Source organism: Natator depressus, chromosome 3, assembly GCF_965152275.1.
Source record: "Natator depressus isolate rNatDep1 chromosome 3, rNatDep2.hap1, whole genome shotgun sequence".
Taxonomy (NCBI): domain Eukaryota; kingdom Metazoa; phylum Chordata; order Testudines; family Cheloniidae; genus Natator; species Natator depressus.
The window spans coordinates 117436029-117457072 of NC_134236.1; the positions used below are offsets into that span (position 1 = coordinate 117436029).

Sequence of the window (21044 nt, forward strand, 5' to 3'; positions counted from 1 at the left end):
CGTCCGGCAAAACAGAAGGTTTCTTGCTACTTGGAATTGAACAGTAGATGCCTGTCTTGATTCGAAGCCCATTCAAAAAGTTGTTCATCTTAAGTATCATTGTCTTGTAACCCCAGGATTTATGATGGCTCTTGAGGTCTCCAACCCATATTAAAGAGTGGTGGTGATTCAGTAAAACCTGCGTGGTACAGGAGACATTTGGTGGCTTATAGATGTTGGGGATCGCAAACTCACTGACTCTCGTTGTGACGACATATGGTGAAGAGTTCAAGACCATGCAGCAGATTTTCCAGAGCTTGTCTCACAAACGTTGCCAGTTCGTGTTTGGGAGGGGGTTGGCTCCCCACTAAATGTTATTCTGTAATGTTACATGTTTTGATGCTTTTTCATTATACAATAAGTCTCTCTCTTGTTAAGTGCTTTGGCATAACCAACACTATCAACATGGCAACCGAACAGCAGTCCATGGCCTCACAGTCTAAAAAGCAACTCAAGTGATAATCCAGTGAAATGGCCCTTCTTAGGACCATCACCGAAAGAGAAACATAGGATCATACCTAGATGTATGCCACCACAATGTAGAAGGCTGTCTCCTACAAAATGTGACTATTTGACCAAGCTATTATATCAACAGAAGATCGATACCCTTGTGTTATTCTATTAAAACATACATATATGCATAATCTTTATAAATCCAGGATAAACCAATGGTGTATCACACAAAGTTGCTCGCAATAGGATTTTGCGATCCATACATGGCAGAAACAAAAAGCCTCAGGAATCTGCCTAAACATACTTTCATCCAGAATAGTTTAAATTAAAAATACATCTACTTCAAATTGAATTAGACGTACTCACATTTTCTGTAGTTCCAGTAATTACATGCAATCCATCATAAGTTGATTTGATATACATTCCCTAATGTGGGGGGAGGGAAGAGGAGAAGAAATTGAAAATAGGTCAAATTTAAGAAAGGCAGTGCCAAGAATAAAAACTTGCATACTAATTATGTAACAGGTTAAGCAACATCTTACAACAAACTTAAAACTCATTCTGTGTAAAAAACATCAAATATATGAAAATTCATGGACTCACATTTGTAACTAGTGTGATCTAGTATCAAAGTACTAAATGTTCCTCTTTTCCTGAATTCTTGGGCACTCAGTACATATAAGTTAAAGAGATTGGAATTTTATACTTGACCCTTTGCAGATGATCTTTAAAATATTTTTAAATCATGTAACTTAACTTCTTTATAGCCTTGACTATCCTGGAGAATTTTAGATAAGTCATTTAGAGTCCCTTGCATGCCAAGCACCTCCTCACAAGTTTGCTACAAATATTCTACAGACAAGCAAGCTCAAATAATCCCTGTTCTTAATGCTAGCCATCTTGTAACAGTACAGTGTTGGCATAAACCAGGAGCACAGGCAAACCATGCGCTAGCACCACTTTACTATACTACTGGGTGGGGATGTAAGGATAAATGCTAATGAAATAGGTCTGAGCGTGTGGATTCTTAACATACCATCTACAAATGGGCTAACACTCACATTTTAATTACACATAGTAGACTTCTGTATCAATTTCCATATAGATAACATAGGTAGTTTTCCTTCCTGATACGCTGTTTTGAAGATTACTTACCATGCTGTGCTTTTTAGCTATGCAGTGCCATTCAAGTGCAAAGTGCAATTTATGTGCCAGAAATTACTATCCACCACTTAGAAGCGTGAACACAAGATTTTTCTTTCTTGATTTTCTTCTCCATTTGCAAAGATTTATCCTCCCTGCCCTCCTCCTCCTTCGCTGTCCCCCCATTTCTTGCAGAGCACAAGGTATCATGCTGCTATTCAGCGAATACCCTTATTTGATACCCAAACCGCACTGAAGAAGTTGCCATAGTTCTGGAACATGGTTAGTTCATTTGTGTCCCTTCCATTAGCCCTGCAATAATGTAGCTCAAAACACTGTAGGTTCTCCATAACAGCACCCATGTTTTTTAAAAACTGATCAACAAAAGATATTTCTCACTTCTTCATAGTTTTAAGAGTAAGTTAAATAATTTCAGATAAATATTTCAGTTTCCTTTAAGGCATTTAAATGTGAACCACCTCCACTCCACCCAGAAAGGTCCCATCTCCAATTTTTTGTAAACACCATTCAATGGAACATCCAACCCGACCAACCATATTCAGCACATGGTCAAAGGTTTACCACAGACCCCTGCTAAAAACAAACGCCAAATACGCCCCACATCCAACCAAAACTACAGATCAAAAAAAAAATCTCACAAAACAGTATAGATAAAAAAAATCCTTCAGAAAGTCTCTATGTACAGTTGATTTAGGTGACCAGCGAAGGTAAGGGACCACTTTGTTCACCTCCATCGATGAATCCCACCAATAGCCAGGTGTACTCAGCATACTACCACCTCAAAAATGCCTTAAACACAGACAAGGGACTGATCCTGCAGACAGTTTTGCCCATGAGTCTAGTTAGTCCCACGCTGAATCCTTACTGATTTTAATGGGAGTAAACAATGCACGTAGGCGTAATGGCCTGCAGGGCCAGGCACTAACAATGCAGACATAGTAACCACAGAAGCAGACACAGCTGAATTCTTACCAGGCCTTCCCCAGGTTTAATGTTGGTTAAATGAACCTCCTCCAGACATGCACTCTGGCTCATCAACGGATCTGTAGTTGATCTGATCATCTTATCACAAATTCCGTTTAAAATCTTGGACTGAAAATGAACAAAAATTCATTAGGAAAGCCACATTCTAGAATTCCTCCCCACACTAATTTCTCAATAAAGCAGAAGTTATTTAATTATAAAATCTGGCCCACTAAGAAAGCTTGATAGAACTGGTAGCAGAATATGAGACCATTCAGACAATTCTCCTTTATGGCCTTGTCTACCCTAGGCTTCTGGGGTAAAAATCTGCCACTTCTGCTACCACCAGTGACAAGGCATGTTGGGACAAGGTGCCGCTACAGTTGCCTGGAAAAAAAGGCAACAATGACACCACCACACTCTTGCAAAAATTTAGTCTATATTTTTTTGGAATTTTTATTTTTAAATCCCAAACATTTGACTACCTTTAGTGCCAACAGCTGCCAACAGTTATTTAGATCTGCTTTAAGAAGGGTTAGGCAGGATGGTGCTAAAGAAGCCAATGGCAACTGGTGAGTACTCTACACCAAGCTTTTGAGTAGGTAGGCATTTAACAATTAAGTATTTTAGCAGTTATCTCCTTTGTGCCAGTTGCTGGAATCCTTACAAACTTATATTTCCTTGTTACAAAAATATATCCAATCCCAACCCAATACCATTTCTAAGGACACATTCTGACCTTAAACACATGTAACTCGGACTAAGGAAGCCAGTGAAAGTCAGGCTTATGTATCAGAAGGGAGTAATTTGTCTTTTACATTCTAAAAGTTTCAAACAGGCAAAATGACTGTTTAATCAGAGAAAACGTGATGGTCAAAACATCTATTTTCTTCCCACACACTCAAATTTACATTACACACCTCATTGTTTAAATTCATATCAAGACACAAAATACAATGTATTTAACTTAAAGTTGTTTTCAACAGTTAAGAAAAAAAAAAGAGGCCCTAAAATCTTCAGGATAGCATTTATTTGTAATTGGCTGAGAAACTGGAAGGTAGCTCACCTGAGAAAGTAAATATCTCCAAGTGCCCTTGGGACTTCTCACTCAGCGGAGACATATGTAATTAAGGGGCCGCATAAAATGCAGCCTTGTATAAAGATACCTCTATCTAATTTACCGTGGGCACACGGTAAATTATTCTCAAGGTTTTTTATTCTAAACCAGATTTATAGAACTGAAGTAATGTAATTTAAATAAATCGAAACAATGCCCAAGTATGAATACGAGGAACTGCTAAAACAAGGGAATTCCAAACAACAGTACGTATATGGAATGGGGTGTGGAAAAATGAGAAACTGAAAACTCCTATTTGCTTGGTTTCCTTATTTATGGACACAATTATTTTTAGCTATTGTGCTACTGAATGCCTAAGCATCTATCAGCAAACGGAAGGCCTTATCAAAGAACACAGCCTGGCTCATGTCAAAAGCAGGAAGCGATGATTAACTGTTACAAAATATTAAAAGTATTTCATTACATCCCACTGTTGGTCACAAGGTTGCTTCAAAATGATTTTGAAAACTTAGAGCTTTCAGAATGAAGTATAATTAGACATAGATCTTTCTAGTTCCATAGGCAGGACAGTGTCTTTACAGGCACCACAGCAAAGTACATTATCTATTAAATAAAGTGCTATATCCCACGCTGCGGATCATGGACATTTTGCTTTACTTGGTGGAACATCCTTTTACATTCCTTCCCCTCCCCTAAAAACTGAGCCAGACATTGGACTTGAAGAAATACCTATGGAATAAAACCTTAAGGATCATCTACTGTATATAGCAGTGCTGACTTATACATCATTAAAAATTCACCATTATCCCTTCTGAAAGAATAATGAATGATAAAAACAGCCTGCAATGGGGTTTTGCTTACATGGTATATTTCAACTTTGTCAGTCTGAGTAATCAAGAAGTCATTGAAATAAATGGGAATACAAATAACTAGGTCGTAACTGAAATGCATACTTACTACATGTAGAACTTTATCTTCCATTTCAGCCACAGTGCAATCCTAAAAAGAGAAAACAAGCACTAAATTAACAGAACTGTGTAAACAGACTAGGTTGCAAAATACTGAAATACAGCTACCTCTGACCTCAAGCAAAAAGGGTAGTATCTTTGGAGCAGGGATTAATCAGACATCTGCTTCGCCTTCTAGGCATGAAATGTACCATTGAACAACAATTTTCTGACACCTGATCTAAAAGGCAATACAGACCTTCAAAATGTTAAAAGAATACAACCCTTCAGTTACTGCAGAAGAATTTTCCAGGAAAAATGAGTTATGCGCAAATAAAGATGGACTTTGTTAAGGTAAACCATACAAGCTTGTTTTAGATATTACAAATACTGAGCCAGCTATTACTGTATTCATCATTTCAAAATGGATAAAAAAAAACCACGGGTTAAAAATAGCTTCAGAAGTGCTTTTAAAATATGCTATTGATGGCATTCACAAAGGCCAGGGAATGGCACACAAAGCATTATTTACACAGCTCAGGTACAAAAGACTTTGAACTGAAAAGAGTTCATTTAGTAGATTACAGAAGAAACGATTGTTCTCTGAAAAAAACAGCAAAACTGGAACACACCAATACATTCCCAGGTAAAAAGAAGGAGGTGGGGAAGGGAGGGTAAACTACAGGTACGGTTGTAAATATTTAATAATTACTTAAGAAACCCCCACTAAGACTTTTCTCAAAAATAACAAAACGTTAGAAAATACAAAGTTAAGGTTATATTTGGGGGAAAAAACCCAAACATTACAAAGATCACTTTAACAATCTTAACTCTGACCCATATCGCACCAGAGTTCCAAGCTGCACAACTGTCACACCTCATCGTAAAAGATTGAGACATTTTAACGAAGAGATTTCATGAAGAAGGATTTGCTGAAGACTAAGTATTCACAGTCTGCATAAATCTTTAAGTCTACTTACTTTATATAGTTTGCCAAAGAACTTAGCACACAACTTGGGTTTTGTACATAAACGTACATGTTATGGAAGCGTGAGCTCAATATCCTGAGTCCTTAGCATTGAGTTTATTTTTGGCCTGGTTCTTACGGGAGTTAGAGCCACTGCATATGTATCTATACCAAGTCTGACCACACTTTTACATTTGATGCTCCATATGCTTTTGAGACTTGTCCTGAAAATTGCTCCAAAGGCAGTCACTTTTAGCGAACAGACAGTAACCTCACTTTTTCTGGTGACAGTGTAGTCGTATGAGGAAAAAAAGAAGAGTAGCTTGCTTTACTAATGTAAAGAGAGATGTACTTTGCTTTAAGTGCTCCAATAGAAAATAATATATCAACAAGAGTAAGGTACTAGAAGACCTTTTAGATCACTTCTCAATTTTCAGTCACTGAAGTAATGACAACGTTTCCACGTAGGATTGTCTTTTTGTTGTTCTCTGGACAGCCATACAAGGACAGAATAGTGTGGTGACTAAAGCCATGTCTACACTACAAAACTTATGTTGACTCAAGTTATGTTAGCATACAGATGCCACGGTTGGTACATCGCTTGTGCCCATGCATACTTGGCTCCTTGTGTCAGCAGTTTACGTGCTCACCAGGAGCGCTTGTATTGATGCAGAGTGCGGTGCGCCACGGGTAGGTATCTCACTGCGCAACTCGCCACCATCCAGCACACTCTCTTTTGGGAAGTTTTGGCAATGCATGATGGGGCTGAAATGAGTCACGCAGGGGTGACTGGAAGCATGGGGTGAATGTCCCATTTTGCAACTGTCTCCATCCCATGATGTTATCTGTATCCCATAATATTCATGCTTTTTTAAAAAAAAAAAAAAAATCCCACAAACACACACGGCCTCCTCTGTCCACCATTCCCGAAAGAAGCATGGAGCCTGCACTATTATCACAAGCATTGCAAGTACAGCTTGCACGATCCTGAAACATTTCCAGAGCTACAAGAACCACCAAATAAAGTGGGGAAACACGACAATTCCTTAGAGGACAGACTGCTGTGGGACATAGTAAGAATCAATTCAAGGTTGTTAGTAGCATTCAGGGACCACCTGCAGATGGTGGAGTGTTGCTTCTGGGCCCGAGAAACAAGCACTGACTTGTGGAATCGCATCATAATGCAGGTTTGGTATGATGAACAATGGCTGCAGAACTTTCAGATGAGCAAGGCCACATTGCCTACAGACAGCCCCCCAACCTGGAGCAAATACTCACCAGCAACCACATACCACACAACAGAACCACTAACCCAGGAACCTATCCTTGCAACAAAGCCCGTTGCCAACTGTGCCCACATATCTATTCAGGGGACACCATCACAGGGCCTAATCACATCAGCCACACTATCAGAGGCTCGTTCACCTGCACATCTACCAATGTGATATATGCCATCATGTGCCAGCAATGTCCCTCTGCCATGTACATTGGTCAAACTGGACAGTCTCTACGTAAAAGAATAAATGGACCCAAATCAGATGTCAAGAATTATAACATTCGTAAACCAGTCGGAGAACACTTCAATCTCTCTGGTCACGCAATCACAGACATGAAGGTCGCTATCTTACAACAAAAAAACTTCAAATCCAGACTCCAGCGAGAAACTGCTGAATTGGAATTCATTTGCAAATTGGATACTATTAATTTAGGCTTAAATAGAGACTGGGAGTGGCTAAGTCATTATGCAAGGTAGCCTATTTCCCCTTGTTTTTTCCTACCCCCCCCCCCCCAAGACATTCTGGTTAAACTTGCATTTATGCTGGAAATGGCCCACCTTGATTGTCATGCACATTGTGGGGAGAGTGGTCAGTTTGGATGAGCTATTGCCAGCAGGAGAGTGAGTTTGTGTGTGTATGGGGGTGGGGGGATGAGAAAACCTGGATTTGTGCTGGAAATGGCCCACCTTGATTATCATGCACATTGTAGGGAGAGTGGTCACTTTGGATAGGCTATTACCAGCAGGAGAGTGAGTTTGTGTGGGGGGGGGGTGGAGGGTGAGAAAACCTGGATTTGTGCTGGAAATGGCCCAACTTGATGATCACTTTAGATAAGCTATTACCAGCAGGAGAGTGGGGTGGGAGGAGGTATTGTTTCATGGTCTCTGTGTGTATATAATGTCTTCTGCAGTTTCCACAGTATGCATCCGATGAAGTGAGCTGTAGCTCATGAAAGCTCATGCTCAAATAAATTGGTTAGTCTCTAAGGTGCCACAAGTACTCCTTTTCTTTTTGCGAATACAGACTAACACGGCTGTTACTCTGATTCCTGGATCTGTGCAGTGATCTTTATCCAGCCCTCCTGCACAGGGATACCAAAATGAGAGCTGCACAGACAGTGCAGAAGTGAGTGGCAATTGCACTGTGGAAACTTGCAATGCCAGATTGCTACTGGTCAGTCAGCAATCAATTTGGAGTAAGGAAATTCACCATGAGGGCTGTTGTGAGGCAAGTATGCAGGGCCAGTGCGCAGGACTGTGACGACTCTCAGCAACGTGCAGGACATAGCAGATAGATTTGCAGCAGTGCTGCTCCTGAACTGCAGTGCGATAGATGGCTTGCATCTCTCTGTTTTGGCATCAGACCACTTTGCCATTCAGTACACCGAACAGGAAGGGCTACTTTTCTGTGGTTATGCAAGCACAGGTGAATCACCGGGGACGCTTCACTGACATCAGTGTGAGCTCGTCAGGGAAGATGCATGACACTCACATCTTTAAGAACACAGGACTGTTGTGAAAGCTACAAGACTTTCTTTCCTGATCAGCAGTTTACCATTGGAAATGTTGAAATGCCAAAACATGATCCTGGGGGACCCAGCCTACCCTTTGCTCCCCTGGCTCATGAAGGCATATACGTCCACCTTGACAGCACCAAGGAACAATTCAACTACTGGCTCAGCAGATGCAGAATGACAGTTGAATTAACTTTTGGTGGTTTGAAGGGTCGCTGGCATTATTTACTTACAAGATTGGACCTCAGTGAGAAAAACATCTCAATGATTATAGCTGCCTGCTGTGTGCTGCATAATACACGTGAAGCAAAGGGGGGAAGTTTCCATCAGGCTGCAGGGCAGAGGTGGAGGAGCTGTCATCTGAATTTGAACAGTCAGACACAAGGGCTATTAGAAGAGCTCAGTGCAGAGCTATATTGCTCTGGGAGGCTTTGAAAGACCATTTTAACACTGAGCAAGAACAGGGTGTGTTGTTGTAGTGTGTTTTACCTGGCTCTGCAGGAGTCGTGTGGTGATCACTGTACATGTAGGAATACAACATTGTCAATGCACCTATTAATTTTGTTTTTGAATCATCTCATGAGTTATGTGGCACTTAGCAATAATAGGTAACTGGTTGCTTTCAGAACTGCTGATCACTTGGCAGCATATGTTGTGAACTAATAAAGATGAATTGTGTTCCAAAAATCACAATCAGTGCAAAAAAAACCCCACAATTTTAAAACAATACATTAAAAAACTTAAAATTTAATAAACAGAATGTATGAAGGGGAAAGAACACTGATGCCCATTTCAGCTACACATACACCAACCGTGGCTGTCACAGGAATGTTTAGCTATGATTGTCTTTAATGTCCCTTGGGTGGCATGGCAGGGGTAGTGCAGTGGCCCCTGATGCCACACGGAATGTTGGGGGAATGGGAGGGGTATAGGGAGGTCCGGATATTGAGTTCTCAGTGGGCTGCAGAGGGAGGTGAGCCCAGGACTGTTGAACCTGCAGGTCCACCACAGTCTGCAGCCTCTGTGTTTGCTGCCTGAGAAGCCTCATTATGTCTTTGTGCATCTCCCTCTCCTTTTCCCGCTGGAGCTCTCTCTTCTCCACTCTTTCCTTCTCCAGGCTGGCCACAATATTCATCCTCCAGGCCTTGTGCTCGCAGTCTGATGCGGCAGTGGCTTGCAGGATCTCACTGAACATGTCATCCTGAGTCCTCTTCTTTCTCCGCTTTATCTGGCTCAGGCATTCTGCACGTGTGGAAGGCAGTGTGAAGGCCACAATGGCAACAGCTGAAGATAAAAACACTGAGGTACCTTTGTCAGCGTATTCACAACAGAAAGGGAAACTTGCTCCCTTGCAGTTGTAAACACAACATTCTCACTTCTGCTTGGGATAGTTTGTGCACGGCGCTAGTCACAGCACCAGCCATGGTGAGTATGGCCCGCCAGGGGTTGGGGGAAATGGAGCGAATTGCTTGGTTGCATGATTCCAGTCGTGTAGAGCAATGGCACTGAATATTCGCACCATTTTCCACAGGCAGTGGTGATTTTAGCTGATATCTCACTCCTGAGGGTTACAAAGGCAGAGACCCCACAGTTGCTGTGGTGTCCTAAAGCTGCCCGAGCCCATACGCTGCTAGCCTGTGCTGCTATTGCAATGGTGCCTACTGAAGTTATCGCTCAGCATCATAGGAAAGTGCCCTACCACAGAGGACGAAATAAGGCTGCCAACCCTAAAAACCTTCAGGAGGGGATTGCCGAGTACCTCAATGAAAGTTTCATGGAGATCTCTCAGGAGGATTCAAGGGACACCCCTGTATACATAAACAAAACTACTCTGTGTGGCCCCTGCCTAACTCCAGAGAGGAATGAAAAGCAAATAGCAACTCTACGTCTCATGGTTGTACCACTACCTCTTCTAGCATGAGTAAATTAATGAAAAAAGTCAAAAGATGTGTTCTGCCATCCCTGTAATTGAAAATTTATCTAAACACTTACCTGAGGTTCCTTTCCCTGCACTGGGCTTGCCAGTGATCCATTGGTGAGACTGTGGCATCACCAAAAAGAGGTCTGACTTGCTGCGCAACTGGATCCCAGGTTGTCTGACCCAATACTCCTCCCCCTCATCCACCTCCTTGCTGTTCACAGCAGGGGCCTGTGACTTGGTGGGCTCCTCAGAGGTATCCACAGTGCTGTGGGGAGCTGGGGGTCCTCCACCGAGTATGGCTTGCAGCTCTTTGTAAAAGTGGCATATCTGCAGGTCAGCACCAGATCGATTGTTGGCCTCCCTGGTCTTCTGGTACACCTGCTGCAGTTCCTGGACTTTCACACTGCATGGCTGCTGGTCCCCATCGTACCGGTTCTTCTGCATCCCCTGAGCCATCTGCTCATAGACGTCAACATTTCTAGGCTGGTTCAGAGCTGTGCCTGCACAGCCTCTTCTTCCCACAGGCCCAGGAGATCCAGTATCTCCTGTCTACTCCAAGCCAGAGTGCTTCTGGAGCATGTAGCCTGCACGGGCAGCTGCACTCAACAGTGGAGAGCTGCTAGGTGTGCTCATCAAGCTGGACAATCGAGAAAAGGAATTTCAAAAATGCACTGGGCTTTAAAGGGAAGGGGGCTTCCAGTCTCGGTCTCTGTGATGCCTGCAAAGTAGAGTTCATAATGGTGACCTGAGAGGTCAGCGTGGGGCATTGCAGATAGCTGCTGGAGGACACTTAGGCTCAACGTAAGTAATTCAGTGTCTACACTTGCTCTGTGTCACTCAGGGAGGTGGTGTTACTATGTTGGCATAACAGGGTGCTTATGTAAGTGGGAAACCAATTTAAAGTGAAGACACATGCACAACTAGGTTGATGTAAACTGTCTTGTGTCAACCTAACTTTCTAATGTAGACCAGGCCTAACTAAGCCCTTCCTTATTTGGTTTTGTTTTAAGTGTAACTTAAGTTAGAAAGTTTGGAAAAACTTAGTGGTGAGAGGTTTTTTGAGAAAACTACCAGGTGCTCCGAAGGGCTGTCTCTTAAGTAATTGATAGAAATATACAACTTTGACTCCTGTATAAAGTTGCTTGTTTTTTTAATAAGAATTTCCTTTGGGTATTTGAACAACATATAATAACGAATCAGTGAGTCCCTGTGAACCATGCAAGATGTGTAGGAATTAAGTCTTGTCAGTGACTAATCTTGCTTTAACCATGTTACTAAAATTCATGTTCTAAACATGACCCTCAAACTGCAGATTTGATAGGGCAGATGGACCCATGTCTCCATCCCCTCCTCCCCCACCAAACACAACCACAATCCCAATTCCCAATTATTTCAATTTGAGTTGGCCTGCTTAGTACACATGATCCAACACTGATTGCTCCCATGGTTAGAAACAATTCTAAAAGCAGCAGCATCTCATTAATTTCCATACACTGGTTAAAAAGGGAGGCTTGTGAACATGTTGGGGAGCAGATTGCAGGGGGAAGGGGAGGGAAGGAAGCAGAGGTAGATTGAGAAGCCTTGAATGGTCATCTGCAAATGCACTGTTAAAAGTTAGCTAGCTACAGGGTTATGTGCAGAATGCCCCACAGCAAGGATAAGAAGGGCGTGGAGCAATTAAGCAATAAATCCTGTTTGGGTCCCTGTTTCCTGCTTTTAATAGGACACGCCAGCACGAATCATTTGAGGTCACCTGCAAGAGCACGGAGTTACCCCAAAAGGGGAGAAGCAATTAACTCATTTTCTTTCAATATACTGTATATATGGTTTTGAGAAGTTTCTGAAAATGACATAGCTTTTTCCTCACACACGAAGTGCACAAGTTCATGCCACAGATTTCATTCCACCTACAAAAAAACCCCCACAATAAAATCCCCAACACACACCACTTACCTGACCACCTTCTACAAGGGAGTTCCATGCTCCAGCAGGCATCAGTGGGAGCTGCATATCACAGTATGGTACGTACTGAGGCATCGAAGGAGAGTGGGAGCCAGCCACTCTGACCCCAGCTATACCCAAAGCATGAAATGAGTTGGTCTGCTGAAAGTCACTTACATGCCAAATGACCCTCTAGCCATTACGATTTTGGCCAATCACAGCTAATAGTTAATTTTTAATAAAACATTGTGGAAGTCAGCCTGGTGGAAACAGAAATGTGAGGGAAAGGCAGCTCTTCCAGTCACCTGTTGCAGTCCACACCCAGCGGCTACTGCTCTCTTCCAGGGTATAAATTTGAGTTGCTATTGTATTTATTAAAACAAGTTACCAACGTTGATTCTAACTGGAGTTAAAAAAACAGCTTTCAGGTTTTCAAATTCAAAGCAGCTATTCCAGGGCCAAACCCAACTCTTAAAGTTAATGAAAACACTAATGGACTTTAAAATGGGAGACACCTAGCTCAACACTGCTGAAAAGTTTTGAAATTAACTAAACAAAAATCTCAACTGCAGGAGAACAGAGTGACCAAAGTTGGTAGCAGACAGCATGCACCTGCTCATTATCACGTGTATGATACTCCAGCATATGTTTTCCTCATTAACAAGTTGCACATAACTAGCACACAGTTACTTCCCCAGCCACCCACCTTCCTTCCTTTTTGGAGAGGTGAGAAGAAAAGTGGGGAGGAGGGAAAAAGTCAACTGACCTTCTGAACTGTGGTAGTGAGATCCAAGCAGAGCTGAATGATTCTGTTCTTTGTCGCTGAGAAGTCAGCAATCCCTGTAAATGGGGCCCTGTAACAAGACAAAATCCCCTTAGAATGAAAAGCCCTCTCGGCTTCCAACTCTGGCTGTTAATGGGCACAGCACAGATTTACACAGTTGCAGGTCAGATAGCAAACCTGAGACGTGCTGGAACTATCACGTTAACACAGTAAAAATGTAATCTGAATAACCATAGCTGCAGTAAATAGACTAAAGTGCCTTTTAACACAAGTGCACCAATATGGTGAGCAACAAACTACCCTTATAACAAGTGTATTCTTTATCATGAAAAATATCTCAGCCAAGATCAGCCTCTGTAATGGCTTGCTTTCCTCTAAGAGGTAAATCTGAACAGCTGCTAACATTTCAGCACTGTTTACAAAGGACTCAAGTCTAGCTCAGTGATTATACCCTCCCTTAAAGGAGACCGCTTTAGAGAGCTGTTGAGGGGGCACCTCAGCCCCACCTGCTACTTTATGAGGGGCAGGGAGAGAAGGGAAAGAGTTCCAAAACACTGACTGGGCTCAAAGTTGGATAAGTCAGCCATCTTGCTGCTGGGGCTAGCAGACAGGAAAGTTGGTGGGGGCTGGCAGTGACCGGAGGAAAGGACCAAGGGAGAAGAGCAAGCTACTGCCAGGGAACACCACCTGACAGTGACAGGAGGGCCATTCATGGGATAACAGCTCTTCCTCCCCATGATCTCCTTCTGACTTCCCTCCCCACAAGCTGGGTCCCTAGGAAAGCTGGCAACATGCGAGAGAATTTACAATCATCTCTTATCCTGTCCCAGCATCACTGCTTGGACACTATCTGCTCAGCTGCCTATCTGTTTCCGCAGCAGCTGTCACAGAGCAACTCTAGTCCGTGTAAGGAAAAGCAAAGGAGTCTTTCTTGCTGCCTGTGTTTTTCCAGGCCCCTGAAGCACACATTTGGGAAAGGAGCAAATTCAGTCAAAAATTAAAGCCACGTTAACAAATGCCTGTTTTTTAGACAATCATTTTGTGTGAGGGGGTGGAGCAGAAAGTTGCATCTGTATAAGGGGGCGGGGAAAATGGGGAATTTTCTTTAAAGCCCTGTCTGAACTAGGGAAATTTGAGGGAGGGTGGTGGGGGGGAGGAGGAGAGAGAGTTTCCCATCACTGTAAACACTGGTCAAATCCATTGGATTTTAGCAGTATCATCACCCCATGCCCTGCAGCCACCAACAGCCTGGCAATTCAACTTGCTAATTACCGACATCCTAAGATTTAAATAAAGTGGTGGTCTGGGTGGGAACAGAGACATTTACATCCAGACATCACTCTAGAAGCTGCCTTTGGAAGCCGAAAACATTCATTTCACTAACACAAGTGACCATATGGATTTTTTTTTTTTTTTTTTAAATGAGAGTACCAATCTCATACCTGTCCAGCCATGCTAGCAAGGCCTTAGCAGCACCAATGAGCTCCACCACTGAGGTGAGGAATTCATTGGGGGGTTTGTGTGAGGTTTTTCCATCATAATTCGAATTTTTCCTCCGGCTGCTGATGTAATTCTGCAGGTTATTGGAAGAAGCTCGCAATTTGAGAACCAAGTTCTTCATATTGTCTGTTTCAAGGCCATAATTCTGAAAAAAAAGAAAAAAAAAAGATTTTTTTAAAATAGTTTTGTAAGTCAATATAGAGATCCCATCTAAGTCTGTTTTGTGGTGCAATTAGCTATTTGGGATGGAAGATCCAGAGTACTGCTTATAATTACTCTCTCAACAAAAGAGAAATTGTTTGGGAAAAAAAGCAACTTGATTGAACCAGACACCATTGGACAACCTGCTCTGTGAAATGCAGTCTCTGATCTATATTAGGCATTTGAAAGTATGCTATTAATCCCAGTTATCCTCAGTGCTCTTAACTCCTAGACAATGCAGAAAGTCCCCAAATCCTGTTGTGGGTGTGTAGGTAACTGGTTTGGAAAGCAGGTGTAGGTGCTGTCCCAGATGCAAGGACTTGAAAAGCAGTCCATAGATTTCTGAACATTCAGATGCAGCAGGGTTCCACTTCCAGCTGCAGAATGCCACGGAGACAAAAGCTACCTGACTGAAGGCCTGACTTTACTATGTGACAAACCTCATCAATTTCCACTGAAGTCACTGGGAGTTGAGGGAACTCAGAATCTCAGAATATTAGGGCCCAAAATCCCATCACATCACTTGATTCTTAATGGAACACAGCAGCGTTGATTTCACTTTTCTCCCATTAAAGGTAATGGAAGTCTGGCTGCTCCCAGTTCTATGGTGGAAAACCAGAAGCAGCATAGCTATGTTCCACTCACAACAAAAAAGAGGGGGAAGTTTAAATCTGCTGAGGGACAAAAGCTGAACTACCAGGCAACAGATAGGATTAAATATTTACACTAGGGTTTTGACTGTGAAATTATAACACTTCTGAGGTAAGTGTTCCCCTACTAGGAAAGGGCATTTATTTGCAAGTGTATGGACAGCATCAACACTATGCATAGCAGTGAAAATTGCCTTTGAAGTCCCTTCCCCCCCATCCCAAAAGGTAAAACCTATGGAATACTAGATCACTCAGGAGAGTGATAATACAGAGAACCTGTAACATCTAGGTCGCGAGTTCAAATGCACCCAAGTCACTAGTAACAAAAATTAGAATCCAGTTGGCTTATGCAAAATCAGTTTGTCTCAGTCCAAATGTCAGTCACAAAACCCATGCTGTATCTGTTCTGTAGACAACAGAGGTTAAGGCCAACATTTTCAAATGTGATTAATAATTTGGGATGCCTCACTGGAGACATCTTAAAGAAGCTTGATTTTCAGAGGGCAGATAGGTCCCTCAGCACTTTCTGAAAAATAAAGTCCCTTTTTCAGATTGAGCACCGAAAAACAGGGGTACCCAAAATCACTAGTCATATTTGAAAAAGCTTGGCCCTAGTCTTTAGAGTTTAATCTGTACTTGAGATCTTTGTGAAATTCTCCCATCACTGCTATTGCCCAGATGAATTTCCACCATCCCTAGCAATGGCAGAAGCCCTAGCACAGACTAGCTATGCTCGGAGTTGGAGCTACACTAATGCCAGGGCAACAAAGGAATTTACAAAAACCTCTGTTTAGACACAGCCCAAGGGCACCACTCTAGCACAAAGATCACTTAGAAAGAAAAACAAAACAAAAAAAACTACACTGCAACTCAAGAAATTATTACAGAGACATGATGGGCTAGAACACGTGCTAGGAATGGGGAAAGCCTTCTGATGATTTTCAACTGCACTTTGTATCTATACTGATTTGTAAGAGATGAGAGACAACAAACCACTTGTCCCCGTACAAATCTCATGCTGCCGCCGCCTCCTTCCCCTCCCCTCAATCACAGCATTTCTCCCAGAAGCCCCCTTATGGCCTTCAAAAACACCTCTTCCCACTCCATTAAGCTTACATGATCCGTGACCCAGCTTTACTGGCAATATTCCTGATGTAGGATCTCTTATGCAGATTGTTGTGCTCCACTCTACTCAAGTTTCATGTACTCCCTGGCTTTCCCGGTCAAATGTGCATAATGAAGTCTGGGATACCTTGGACTGAAAAAGCTGTAGCACAAGTGACAGGGAACTTTTTATTTATTTATTTTATTTTAAAAGAAAACACCCCCCCCCAAAAAAAAAGCCTATAGAACTCCCCCCAAGAATCCACAAAGCTAAAACATAGTGGCATTTTTCAGCCACCAAATTGCCTTTAAAACTACCTCCCAGTTCTGGCCACAGTCCAGCGGGTATACACTGCAAAAGTCTACTAGAGCCCTTGACGAGTGAGCACATGGTATCTAGAGTACAGCTAGAGAGGTGTTGCTGAGATGAGAGAGGATGTGGTCTAAGAAACAACACCCTTCCAACAGCAGAGGATATCCTTAAGTTTTCCGTCATCCTAGAGCAGGAAAATTTCTGGCTTTAATAATAAAAGTCTGAGCATTACATTCTGTAGCCATATAAAAACTTGCCACCTTTCGATTTAAAGTAAAACAAAAACAAGAGACGATCATTTTGATGAGTTTCTTGCAGCCAAGTTTTTTCATCCTCTTACACGATGCTGCAATATTGTTTGTTTTTGGTGTGCTGCTTCCTTACCACCAGCTCTGAGTGCCAAGCCAGTTCCTGCAGCCACAAGAACGTGAAAATAGCAGCATGCTAGAAGAGTATAAAAGCCTAATTACTCTGGCAAGGGGAGAGGGCAAACAGAATATCCCTTCACTCGGGACTGAAAACATTATAGGCCCTTTTAACCCACAAGGAGAGCAACTTACTCAAACAAGTTATTAGATGGTTAGAACCACTCAATAAAGAGCTGTGATCCTTTCAGATGAGGCAGGGTGAGGGACAACTGCAGAATTCCCAAGGCCTGAGTTTCAAGCACTCAGGCATGCACTCATATGCATAAAAATGAGAACGCAACTGCATGCCTAATTAGTGCAAGCAATTATCACCATTGCACGCGAAGAAGTTACTCACTTTGTGCAGCAACAATGGTTCTTTGAGATGTGCAACCCTACGAGTGCCCCATTGTAGGTGTGTCTGCTTCCCTGCGCTGCTTATCGGAGAACTTTGGTATCAGTGTCTGTTGGGCCTATGCTGCGCCATGAGACTAGTCAGTGCGTGTGGGCTAACTGTCCTCACTTCCTTCTCTACCACAGTTAAAGAAGTACTCCAAAGTAGAGGGGAGGAGGGCGGGTTGTGGAACACTCACAGGGACACACATCTCGAACCACCATCATTACTGAACAAGGTGAGTAATAACTTCTTAGGGACACTCCTCGATGGATGCTCCATTGTAGGTGACTACCAAGCTGCACCCCTTTTGGAGGGTTGGGACTTCGGAGTTGAGTCAGTCACAGATGACAGTACTGTGAAGCCAAAGATGGCATCAGAGGTGGAGTCCCCAGTGACCTGTGAAAGTGTGAGCGGACACCCACATCACCACTCTGCAGATCTCTGCAATAGGGACATCCTTAAAGAAGGTGACAGATGAGGAGATCAATCTTGTGGAATGTGTATGAATAGAGTCTGGAGGGGGTCATGTTACGAATTTGGTAGCACTGTCTGATGCAATTCGAGACCCCCTTAGAGTGTCTTTGGGCTGATATTGCTGAACCCTTTGATCTTTCTGCCATGGAGAGGAATAGTTTAGGGGACTTCCTGAAGCTGTGTGTCCTATTGAGGTAGAATGCAAGGGCTCTCCTAACATCTAAGGTATGCAGTATGGCTTCCCTATTGTCTCGGTGAGGCTTGGAGTAGAAGATGGAAAGGTGGATAGACTGATTCATATGAAATGAGGATGTTATCTTAGGAATGAACTTTGGATGCGACCTGAGTGTAACCTTGCCTGGGAAGAATACCGTGTAAGGACGATGCACCATCAAAGCTGCTATCTCCCCTATTCTTCTAGCCGAGGTGATTGCTATCAGAAAGGCCGTTTTCACCGATAGGTATGTCTGTGAACCGGTAGCCATAGGCTCAAAGGGGGCCCTGGTCAGCCTTTTCAGTACCAGGTCTAGGTTCCATGAGGGGTAGAAAGTCAAAGTTGAGGGAAGAGGTTAGTTATACCCTTAAGGAACCTTTTGGTCATTGGATGCGATAGTACTGAGTATCCCTCTATTGGTCGGAGAAACATTGTGATGGCTGCTAAGTGGACCCTGAGAGAGCTCAGGGATAACCCCAATTTTTAACGGTCAGAGCATATTCCAGAATATGTGGAAGAGCTGCTGACACTGGAAAGATTTGTTAAGACATGCACCAAATCTGAAACCACCTCCGCAGGTAACTGCTTTGCGTGAAGGACTTTCTACTGTGTTACAGAACTTCTTGCACTTCCCTTCAGCATGACCTTTCTAGGTGCTGGAACCATGTAGGAGCCATGCTTTGAGGCAGAGAATCCCCAAGTTGGGATGTATGCTTTGTCCTGTGAGAGGAGGTGCAGAGAGTTCAGAAGGGAGATCAGCAAGCACATCACGAGCTGCATCAGGTAAGGGTACTGGGTCTGTCTTGGCCAAGTAGGAGCAAATCAGGATTATGTGAGCTCCATCCCTCTACCTTTAGCAGGATCTTCAGCAGAAGGGGAAATGGAAAGAAAGCGTAAAGAAGGTCCTTGTCCCAGGGGAGAAGGAGAGGATCTCACAGAGAGTGCTGTCCCATCTCCACCCTGGAGTAGTATCATGGATACTTCTTGTTCTGGTAAGTGGCAAACAGGTCTGTGAACTGTGTTCCCCACTGTGAGAACAACTCGTGAAGAACTGACAGATGCATCTCTAATTTGTGATCATGCAGAAATTTGCCAGTGAGTTTGTCTGCTATCGAGTTCTGCGAGCCCGGGAGGTAAGCTGCGGACAAGGTGACGTGAGAGCTACACCAGTTCCATAGCCTCATCGTGTCCGTGCATAGAGGGGGTGACCTCGCCCCTTCCTGGCAGTTCACGTAGTACATGCAGGCTATGTTGTCCATTAGGATCTTCGTATGTGATCCTGCTCTCAGCGGGAGGAAATGGGTGCAGGCGTTCCTGACAACTCTCAATTCAAGGAGATTGATATGTAAGAATATCTCCACAGGTGACCATTTGCTTTGCATTGCATGGCTGTTTAGATCCGCGCTCCATCCTCTGAGCAATACGTCGGTGATAAGGAGCGACGATGGTGACACCTGTAAGAAGGGAATCCCTTTGCATGCATGCATGGGTTCTTCCACCAGGCCAGGCAGTTTTTGATCCTGGTAGGTAGTGACAGGGTTTGTTCATACTGTCTCTATTCAGCCTGTAAACTGAACTGAACCATAGCTGTAGGCATCGCATGTGGAGTCGGGCATCCGGTATCACAGCTGTGCTCGCACCATATGCCCCGGGAGTTGGAGGCAGAGTCTGGCTGGTATTTGAGGTCTGTACTGAGCTGGATCTATGAGTAACACCAGGGATAGGAACCTGTCTTGAGGTAGGAAGGCTTTGGTGTTGAGCTGAAGGCCCAGACCTGTGAACAAGCATATCATGAAGTCGGTGGCTTGACAAGCCTCCTGGAGCAACTAGGCTCTGAGGAGACAATCATCCAGATAAGTGTAGATCATTATCTCTTGTAAGTGTAGATGAGTGGCTACCACTGAGAGAACTGCAAAAAATACTCTCAGGGCTAATCAAAGTCTGAAGGGGAGGACTCTGTATTAGTAATGGTCATGTTCCAGAATAAATCTGAGAAATCGTCGGTAAGCCAGTAATATTGAAATATGAAAGTAGGCGTCCTGCAAGCTGAAAACCAGTCTCCCTGTTCCAATGATGGATTAATAATTGATAAATTGACCATCTTGAACTTCTGATCCTCAAAAAACTTGTTGAGAGCTCTGATGCCCAGGATAGGTCTCCAACCTCCCTTCCTTTTGTGTATTGGGAAGCAAAAGACAGCAGAACTCCTTGCCTCGTAGATGCTGAGGTACCTGTTCTATAGCTCCTAACTGTAGGAGTTGACCTACCTCCTGACATAGTAGACTCTTATGAAAAGGGTTCCGAAGAGGCAGGGGAAGGGTGTTGTGGGGGTGTAGAAAGGTGAACTGGATGGAGTACCTGGAACTGATAATCTCTAGGACCTATCTGTCCCACATTATTTACTGTGGAACGCTGCCAAACAGTGGTCAAACGGGTGCATGGTCAGAGACAGTAGTAGAGAGTGGTCTTGTGATGCCTCGACCCGCCTGTCAAAAGTGGTGTTTAGGGCAGGTGGTTGGACGAACATTGAAGAGCAGAAGGTTTAAGGCAGCCTAGGAATACAATTTCCTATCAAGGACATCAAGGCACTTCCAGTCTCTGTCATAGGGTGCTCCCCTAGAACAATGTTGTTGTTGTCACAGCATCCACCACGATGGAACTGGGTGGTGGGTAGGAGAAAAAACTGATTCCTTTGTGGGGACATAATATTTCTTGTCTACCCACTTGCACATTGGGG

At 43.3% G+C, this 21044-nt stretch overlaps 1 protein-coding gene across 1 annotated transcript in view; it reads right to left on the minus strand.

The window, feature by feature from the left end:
- Positions 1 to 21044, minus strand: part of CNKSR3 (CNKSR family member 3) — a 96278-nt gene that overhangs the window by 23730 nt on the left and 51504 nt on the right. The window contains exons 3-7 of the mRNA XM_074948648.1: positions 14490 to 14692; positions 13030 to 13117; positions 4655 to 4696; positions 2629 to 2748; positions 859 to 918 (exon numbers count right to left, since the gene is read on the minus strand). Of these exons, the coding sequence (XP_074804749.1) occupies positions 859 to 918; positions 2629 to 2748; positions 4655 to 4696; positions 13030 to 13117; positions 14490 to 14692 (513 nt within the window). The remainder of the gene's footprint in view (positions 1 to 858; positions 919 to 2628; positions 2749 to 4654; positions 4697 to 13029; positions 13118 to 14489; positions 14693 to 21044) is intronic.